The sequence below is a fragment of the Lupinus angustifolius genome, chromosome LG18, assembly GCF_001865875.1.
Source record: "Lupinus angustifolius cultivar Tanjil chromosome LG18, LupAngTanjil_v1.0, whole genome shotgun sequence".
In the NCBI taxonomy this organism is placed as follows: Eukaryota; Viridiplantae; Streptophyta; class Magnoliopsida; order Fabales; family Fabaceae; genus Lupinus; species Lupinus angustifolius.
The window spans coordinates 8804205-8814867 of record NC_032026.1 but is presented as its reverse complement, the minus strand read 5'-3'; the positions used below and the strand labels follow the sequence as shown (position 1 = coordinate 8814867).

The 10663-nt window shown below is 33.7% G+C and overlaps 1 protein-coding gene across 1 annotated transcript; it reads right to left on the bottom strand.

The window, feature by feature from the left end:
* On the bottom strand, nt 5950-10374 carry LOC109333330 (auxin efflux carrier component 3-like). The gene is given in 7 exon segments (XM_019568767.1): nt 5950-6534; nt 6637-6713; nt 7243-7400; nt 8519-8604; nt 8746-9046; nt 9148-10121; nt 10123-10374. Coding segments are annotated over 7 exon segments (1797 nt in total). The 5' UTR covers nt 10257-10374; the 3' UTR covers nt 5950-6467.

Here is a 10663-nt window from a genome sequence, read left to right as displayed (position 1 = left end):
TTAATGTACGGGTCGAGTTTTACAATATCGATTAAAATCCCTTCTCATCATAGAAATGGATGGTAACATGGTTTGTAATTTTTTGTCTTTCATTAAATGCATTCTTTATCTTTCAATGTTAGCTAATGTTTTAAGATCATTTCTCTATTTTTTGGAGTAATTTAGATTTCTAATTTTGTGATATGCAACGTGAGTCTTACTTACATGTCAAACACTTTAGTCTTTAATCAATTGTCATCATAAAATTAATGGAATCTTCACACGTGGCAAACACTTTGCCATATAGTCTCTTGAGTTGGTCAAAACTAATTAAAACGATGAAAATAATTGCGTAAATGTCTCACCGTGCATTAAATTAGTTGTAGAAGAATTAGGGCCGACAAATATTGTAATTGAGGCATAAATAAATCATTTTCAGTCGCAAATATCATGTAAGGCATCCCCATTTATACTGTGGGAATTTGACTTATCTTTAGTATTGCATATTCAATACCGGAACATCCAGTATTTGGAAAGTCAGAGGAAACATAATTTAATTATCTTTCTCGATTTTTAATTTAAAAACAGAAAAATATAAATTCTTAAATATTTGTAGGTATCACATGTTAGAATTTGTTCCCCCAACAATCCCAACACAGGAATGTTTAATCTTACGTAGAGGCTTAAACTTTATTGTTCATTTTCAAGAGTAGTCTTGTATTTTCACTTCCTTAACACATAATGCATATTTATATTCCAAATATTTTATCTAAGAAATTATATGATGTATATGTCTCTTAAGTTAAATCTTAGTGATGAAAATGTTGAGGTGGCAAACTCCTTTTAGAATCTTAGGGATGAGGATGCACTCGTACCTTTATGGATTTTATGTGAATTACAAAACCAAAGTCACTTTTAAAAATGAATGCAATGAAGGATAAATGTTAAAGTTGTTAGTTGATTTCAGTTTGTTAGTTGTAAAATTATTTTTATTAATCGATTAAGAGTTTAATAAATCGATTAACTAGTTAGTTATTAGTTAGACATTTTAGTATATAAATGGTGATTCCCTTATTCTTCGTAACTCAATTCTATATAGAAAATTTCCATTTTCTCATTAATCATTTTCTCTCATACTTCTTGATTCATCAATAAGCTTTCTTTTCATGGATTTTCTCATTCTTTCTTTCTTGCTTTATCAAAATTCATACATGGCTCTACCATTTTAATATGGTATCAGAGCAATTATTATTGTTTTGATGGCTTCCACTTATATTTCTATCATTCCAAGATTCAACAAAGAATCATTATTTCATTCATGGCTCTCAAAAAAAGTTGGTTTCACAATTTCACGGAGGTGATTTAGATGATGGTGTATGGAAGTTGGTGACTGATTTGATCATGTGAAAATAAGTATCAAGATCCACCATTTGGTATTTCATTCTTACCGAATTCACTTTGTCAAAGAACCCAGTTGAGAAAAGGTATTTTGCAGTTATCCACTACTGTTCATCAACATCACCCTGGTATTTTGCAGTCTTCTGAGTTCTTCTTACTCCAACAAAGAAACTCAACTTCTAGCATTGGATGAACAATGTTAGATGATGGCCTTGAGTGCTTCAAACATGTAAATGCCTGAATGTCGGTTGCACTTTGTAGATTGCTCGATTCTTGTATCTGTAAGAATTTCCTTAAAAAAATGATTCTTAGACAGTTTCTCAATGACAACAAGAATTACTTCACATTTTTTTTCTTATTCTTTATCATTTACACTCAATTATTTCTCATTTCTTTATTGCTCCAGTTTCTTTACTCATCTCTCTCATTAAACATACAACATTATAGTGTGTAATGTTTTCCTCATTGAAGCAACATATAAGGATCAACATTAAGGTCCATCTCATTTCTCTCTTTCATCTGTTTTGATTGGTTTGCTTCTGTCAAAAAGATGGTTAAGCGATGGATGAAATTGCTTCTGCCAAATGGTGGTTATGCGTCAGTATTGCTTCACATTCAGATTTCAAGACTGGGAGACGAAGATTCGCTCACCAGCAAGAAGAGGTATTAGAGTATGTATGGTGTTCAACACAATCATTTCAAGCTTGGAATGCTTGACACATTCCAGCTTGAGGGGGCTGTTAAAGTTGTTAGTTGATTTCAGTTTGTTAGTTGTAATATTGTTTTCTTTAATCGATTAAGAGTTTAATAAATCGATTAACTAGTTAGTTATTAGTTAGACATTTTAGTATATAAAGGGTAATTCCCTTATTCCTCGTAACTCAATTCTATATAGAAAATTTTCATTTTCTCATTCATGGTTTTCTATCATACTTCTTGATTCATCAAGAAGCTTTCTTTACATGGATTTTATCATTCTTTCTTTCTTGCTTTATCGAGACTCATACATGGCTCTACCATTTTAACAATAAGTGCAAAGATATTCAATCGTGCATGTTAGGGGTGAGTAGGATCTGGCCCTACCCGCTCACCTGACATAGCCCGATCATGATCGGCCCAAATAGGATCGGGTTGATTGGGTTTAGGGCTGAGTTCGAGTTCAAAAAATAGACCCGACCAATATTTAGTATCAGATAGGGATCTAGCATGACCCGTCCCGCCCTGTTCCATGGTCACTCACTCATCATGTTTGTATGTGTTTCTACTCAAATATGTACAGATTAATGACACATTTTAGTCGAAAGTATCGTTGATTCTCTAATTTTTCATCATATATACATGCTTAATAATATATATAGATATATCATTTACTATGTCAAATTACATATTCATCATAATAAATAATATTGAGAAATCTCTATCTAATATGAGTGTGCATTATATTTAATCTGATCGGGTTTAAATGTTGACCCGATCAATATTTAGGGTTGAGTTAGGTTCGGGTCTAGGGCCGGGTCCGAGTTCAAATGAATGACCCGACCATTATTTAAAGTCGGATAAGGACAGGTCTTAACTTATTCCAACTCTGTCCATACTCACCTCTAGTGCATGTTACTTATATCGATCTGTTATTGGCCAAATTTCAAGGGTGTAACTAGAATTGCAAGCACACATACAATAATTTATCCAAAATTAGAATGAATATTTTTATCTTATAGATAAATCATTCAACAACTGAGATCTTTTCCATTTTCTACAAAAAAAAATGATCTGAATCCACACGTGAGGTTGAGACTTGAAAACGAACTGCAGAAGCAGATGCGTGAAGTTGTTGTGTGTTAAAGAAACAGGGCCATGTGAAGGTGTAAACATGCAATAAATACTAGCCAACCAGCCACGGGAACTTTGGGTCTTGGACTTTGTGGTAAGGTAACGGACCAACACGGCAACACCACAATCGCTTTCTCGACCGAGCATGTTTGTCTTTGCGTGAAGTGGCAGTTTGTCTAACCATGCGTTCCTTCCTATGTATTATTATTACACAAAGAATAGAGATAAGATATCTAAGATTTTGTCCTCAAACTATCCCGAATTAATGATAATGAAATAAAAACAAAAAAAATAATAAACATTTAATTTTTTAATTGATATATTATATTTTTATTGATTTGGGACATCATATGAAATAAGATCAAGAATAACTGAATTATATGCTTACACAAACTACAAAGTGCCCAAAACCTCTTAATTAATGGATCATCATACATATTTCATGTGTATTTGGTTGTTGCATCCCATGGCTCGAAACCTATTACTCCTATATTTGTATAAAATAATGAAAGCATGTATATTACTCCTCATATTCCCTCCTCAAAAATTCACTTTAAGAAATTTAATTAATATAAAAATAGTAAATTTATCATCAGTTACAATTGTTGTGCTAATCTCAAAATGGGCAACAAAATCCTAAGTCCAGCTTGGCTTAGGATAAAATCCTTCAAAATGAATTTTGCTAAGCTCAGCCTTGGCTTAGGATAAAAAGTTAAGAACGTTTAATTTTCATTACAACACTAAGTCCAGCTTGTAGCACTGAATGCAACATTTTTTATATAATTTGGTTCCTTAAACTCCATGACGGGTTGGGATTTACAAAATCCTTTAAAATGATTTTTTTATTGAAAGGTAGAAAATAAAAAATAGGTAAATATTTATGGGATCATAAAATTCATCGTTTCTCTAGTAATACTAAACACACCATTTTCCCCATCAATTTAAAGGTAGAATTTTTTCTCCACTAACACCGTCATCCAACCTTCTCCTCTGCATTGGCCATTGGGTAAGCTCGATCCGATTTTAATTATAGCCTTATCGGGTTGGATTAAAAAACTCAAATTCAATAAAAAATATCTAATATGATACATAAGTCATATAAATTTTTGGGCTTTCGTGGATATTCGGGCCCCCATTTTGACTGTTCTAAGCCTATTTTCCATTTTATGCATCAATGTTTGAGATATAAATCTTTTTTAGTTTTCCTAATAAAATATTATGTCTCAAAAAATTATATTTTTATATCTTAAATCAATTAAATTTCATCAAAAAAATATTAATAAATATTTTATATTTTAATGATTTTTGCGTGATACTTTTAATTGGATTGTAAACAAGTAACACACAAAAAATAAGAGAGGTGATGTTCTTTTGAACCAGGCGTGATTGAATAAGACGTGGGATGAGAAAGGTTGAGATGCCATCATTTTCCTAGTAAAAAAGTTGAGTGCAGGGTAGCCTACTTTAGTTCTTCATAAAGTGTACTAGTGGCTATTAGTTACTACTAGCTAGTTAGATTTTTGGGCACATCAGTACTAAAAATATATGGATTCTTTTAATCAAACTTTTTAATATATTTTAGACGAGAATAAAGTATGTTACTAAGAAATAATTTGTCTCCTTCAATCAACTCAGCATTTGATATGTGTCTTATTTTTTCTTTTATAATGTATTTTAAAATGAAAACTTCGTGAAGGAAGAAAAAGAAGACACATATCAAATACTGAATAAATTTAAGAAGTTAAATTATATCTCTGAAAAGAATTTTTATTCTCATTATATATTCTCAAATTAGTGTAGTGCTTATCTTTTTATTTAAAATTACCACATTAAATATTATGATGATATATTAGGATCATCTAACTATACTTATATACAAAAAACCTACTTAAGCTTTTTGCTTTCACTGGTTTTTGCCTCCCCTTTTTGCTTTTTACCATTCCCTCACTTAATTTCAGAGGAAAAGTGGATAATTCCCACTCAGTAGAAAGACCATGTCTTTTGAAAGTAGTTCAGCTCTCACTCTCATGGTCCCAATTATATTACACCAGAAAAGGAAAACAAGGCAACTTTTTAGTTCCCTTTACTTCATCAAGTATAAAATATGAGAGAAAGAGATAGAAAGGTTGTGCACTAAGCTTAACCTCCATTCTATTACCTGTGTAAAAAACTAATTTCTTTGAGTATGTGGATATCCATTGTTTTTCTAAATATTTGAATAAACACGTTGACGAAAAACGTTGTAGAAACCATCAAAGCAAGGACTTTTGAGTTTCAATTTGTGTGCATGAGTCCTTAAAAGAAATCACTATCAATTTGTGTGCATGAGTTTAAATTTGCAACTTAATTGCTCCCGGATGGGTAGTTCAAGTCAAGTTTATTCCTAGGGAGATCTTACGACTAAATTTAGGGATCTTACGACCACTTCTACTCAGCATTGGGATCTTCCTTCTATTGCCGTTTTCGAGTTCTTAAGTTCTTAAGCCTATATCTTTTTTTATAGTGTTGCTCTTTTATTTTCGATGTACAAAAAAAAAAAAACTATATATATATATATATATGATCGTTGATTAATGTTAACAACCAAAAAAATCTTTACACGAAATGTATTATAATACTTTTTATTATCCGATATATTAGCAATACACATCTATTACACTCATTAAAAAATGCTATTAAAATTACGGGAATAAAGGAAGACGACAAACGCAAATAATCTGGATCCGATGACGATAAAAGACAGAACACCAATAATAATATAATCAATTTAAAGGTATAAAGTAAACATAAGATTCAGAAGAAAAAAAGGTTCTTCCTTTAGTATTCCAATTTAATATCTTCTATTGCTGAACATGACCCAAACACGACTAATAAAATTTACAATGCAGATACGGAGGGAACCAATTTTTCTAGATATCATTGCCTCTGTTTATGTTAAGCTTCACCCTGTTTTTCTCTGTCTTGTCTCCAATACACTGTACTTGTTCCACTTTCTCTGAGGTTCTTGAAATTGTGTCACTTGGAACTTAATAATATATGGGGTATTGGGATCATGGGGATTTTGGCCAGTAGGTCAAATTTTCTTACGTTTCCCAAAATTTGGAAACTTTGTAGGATACCCTATGTTTTAAGGACACCTATTAGTTTGTAAATCATTCAGAAAACCCCATCCTTGCTAATAACAGCACAATCCAATGTGGTCTCTGTGCATGCATGTTAACTCTCAGAGAATAAAAGGTTGAAAAGGGTATAGTATAAATTTACAAGCCAAGTAGTATGTAGTAGACTAGAGTAATTGGTAGTGCAATCAACATCCCAAATATAACCCTGCAATTAAATTAAACTTGTACATTTCAGAAAAGTGAATCAAATTATTACTTAAGAGAAAGAATGACTAAGAAAATATGTTAAAGAAGTTCAATTTCTTACGCTGTGCTAAGAATGGCTGGATGGACATTGTACTCCTTTGCAAATACAAATGGAACAATTCCTTGTGGAAGTGCAGCCTGTTTTTAACAATTACAAGTTTTTAAGATATTTAGTTTGATAAGTAAAATCATGGGCATGAATATCACTATGCTTATATATGAGAGCACATCTTTTCTCTCATAATGAGTGTCACTTCATAGGCCATAAATTATAATTGGTCAAAAAAATACTTAAAAATTAAATTTTTACTTTAATATTTTTTTTTCAAACAATCACAGAGTTATGACACATGATTTCTACATTTTAAGCATTACAAGATATAAAAGCAATAGATGCATGTAAAGATATTCTCATCAAACTATTTTAGAATTATAAAAACAATCGAGGCAAAGTGGTATTGTATTTATAATCCCATGAAATTATTTCAGAATTACATGAATGAAACCTTAAATTGCTAGAAATAGCTTTTATCCCGAAAAGGAAGTTTTATATGGGGTCAAAATTCCTAAACTTTTTTACCTCTAAGAATAGCTTTATTTAATATGAAGGAAACAAGCTACAAGTATAGGGTAGAGGTATTATATTATGTTAATTACTTATAATTACCTGAACAATAGCTATACGTAAGAGATTGCCACGAAGGCCAACAGCGATGGAAGCTGCTGCCATGACGGCTGGGCCGGTCAAGAATCGAACAGCCATGGCAAATGTAGCAACTGAGTTCCCACAAGCTATCATTTTTGGCTGAAGAGCCATAAACAGACCTACACATATCAAAACTAACAAGTCAATTCAGTACTCAAATTTTTTAGCCAAAATGGTCACAGACAAAAAAAAGAAATTAAAACAAAAGGCATCCACAATTTACATTATTCAGAGCATAAAGGGAAAGGGCTTTTCAGCTTTTTCTTTGAAAAAATATTTATATCTATAGTACGAGTTTGATTCGTCCCATTCAACTACCTTTGCCTAATTAGGGACCAAAAATGGTACACGTCACTAGCACCGCTTGTGGACCGCAAAAGCAACGTGGTTGAAAAATATACCCCACATGTCTGGGACATGCTTTGTCACTATTCGATTCCCATATTATCTTCAATTTAAAGAGATGTGATGTTTAATATGTGTGATTAATTGAAAATAATCTATTCAAAAGATTAAAAAAAATATCTATTTATCAATTGGTATATAAATTTATACACTTTTGTGATTGATTCATTTGATTGATGAACACAGTTGTTCAATATAATATCTCAATTTTCTGTCATGATCAATTAAAAAATAACACTTAAATAAAAATAAAAATTTTAAAATTTAAAATTAATATTTTTATATTATTCGATGATATATAATTAATTAGAAATATGTGGATAATTTTTTGGAACGATTCTTATTCTATTTGATTATGTTTGTACGGTAACAAAACTTGGATGGAATGGAAGGATAACACTTGCTTCCCCCCAAATGCATACTTTTCATACATACCCATGTTACAGTCACATTCAATCAAGTGCTCTTGTACCCCCTCTTATCTTATTGTGATTGTATATTTCTACAATTATTTAAAATTCATTATTTTAGGTAGGTATACTTGAATTTCAAAAGAACAAATAAATATGTCAACAAAATTACATAAAAGTTAGAGTAATACAGAGAGTTACATCTTAAAAAAAATGTTTCCAAACAGAATTTAGTGAGAAACTATCTTTCGTCAATAATATAGAAGAACTTATCAAGTAAATATCAATATCTAAACTAGAAGTGGAAGTCACTATAATAAATTAATAATGTTGTCGATGTAAAAGAGGAAAGGAGTTTGAAATAGAAAAAGAATGAAATTATTGTAGGAGTAGGAATTAGGAGAAAAATGGTGGCCACTCACCTAAGCTGAACATAGCCATTCCAAGACCTGCATCAGACAATATGGAGATTGATTTCTCTATTATTTTAGGCATATGCACATGCCACCTGCAATCAATCAATGATGATCAAAACTATGTCAACACTACAATAATAGTTACATTTACACCACCGTAATTAAAAATAATCCAAACTATAAAGACAGAACCACATATTGCTAACTAATAATTTGACTTTGATTTAATTTACCTAAAGGCAACGAGGGACCAAATGACACCAATGAGGCTGGAGTATGTATTTGGGTTGCGGATAAGCTTTCTCCATACCATTATCAGTATGAGACGGGTCATAACACTCGCCGGAGGCATATATTTTGTCAAGCCAGTCCCGGCGGCTGCGGCGGCTTTCGGGTGTAGCTCCGCTGTTGAACTTGAACCTAGCTTGTTTAGTCCATTTGGTCCTTCTTTCTCTCCTTCCAATTCCACTGCTTGTTCTGTTTCTTTCGTTGGAAATTTCAACTCTTCCGCAACAAACTCTGCCTCCGTTATAACTTCAGTTTTGAATTAATCATCACACAATCACCAAATCAAATTAATTTATAAAATGAGGTTTGTTTTAATTTTAAAAAACTCGTGTATATTATATTATTACCTTTATTGGCTTCAGTTTGAGGATTTTCTTCTGCTACCACCATCCTTATCTCTTTAGCACCTTGATCGGACGCACCTAACTCGGCACCGTTGAATACGTGGAGGCCAGCTCCTTCGGAAACTGGTGACGCACTTGAGCTCCACACAAACATGTGGAGCTCTTTAGCGTCATGGCTCGATTTAGTATTATTCTGAACTAATTGTGGCTGTAATTGTGGTTGTTGTTGTGTTTGTGGTTGCAAGTTTTTAACACTTTTACTAAAACTGGATGAGAATTCTGGGTTCGGAACCGGGTACGATGCCGGCATGGTTTGTGCTGGGTAAAAGCCGAACCTGGGTGAGCTCATATTCTGTCCCATTGCTGCACCGTTCTCTTCAAAATTCGATGGCCGTGGTGTGGGCCCACGTGACGTGGACTGAACAGAATACAAATCCGTCGCACCAAAATTGGAATGCCTTGCTTGATACCCCATCATGGAGTAGAAATCGGCGTGGTTGAAGTTAGAGCCACGTGGCGTAGAGCTCATGCTGTAAATCTCAGCTCCGGTGAGATTCGACGGCCGCGGAGTCATCATAAACGATCTCCGCGACGCGTTCGATTTTCTAACAGTGACGTGAAGTTTCCCATCGTCGCCGACCTCAGCATCGGTTTCAAGAAAATCCCTACCGTCAAGCGAAACGACGTCGGAGTCAACCTTGAACGACACGATCGACGCTGCAGTTTCTGGAAACTGCTCCATGATTAGTAACTTCGCGCCGCGGTACTCGAAAAGGAATAGAAGGAGCGTATACCATATGATACACTGGAGCACCACCACCTGAACCATGAGGTTACCGGAATAATCGCCGTACATGGCGATTAAGAGAGGGATTCCCATGACTAACGTGTTAGGTAATGTGGAAAGAGAGAAAATTGTAATCATCCATTCGAGGCTACCGTTGGCGGTGAAGTTAGTCCAGATAGAAAGTGCGAAAAGCATGATGATTTTTTGAAGCGTATCGGCGGCGATGAACCTGAAGTTCATGGCGTAAGGGTTGTTGGTGGAGATGAAGTGGAAGGAAAGTAGTGGAACCGCGAATATCGCGACGAAACGGTTTATGCCGGAGCATTGGTCCGGCGAGAATATTTTCCACCACCGTACGGAACCGTATGCTAAGATCATTGCCACGTAGAGTGGAACCACTGCAGTTAACACACTGTATAAATCGTTCCAAGTTATCATTTTGATGAGAGGTTGTGATGATGGAAAATAAGGAAGTGGGAGAAGGGTAAAATGGGGAGAAGAGGAGGGGGAAAACCGTGAGTTAACTAACTGGTAACTGGTCTTAGAAGGGAATATATGAACCTGATGATGCTAAGGTTTTTTGGCAGTTCCACTGCTGTGATTCTTATTAGGTGGTGCCTGTGTAAAGAGAGAAAAGGGAAGAGAATTTAGAAAGGCAGTGGTTTACCTTAGAGAGTATATATAGGGGGGAGATAGAGTCACTTAATAATAGATGGGATGATGCTATACTAG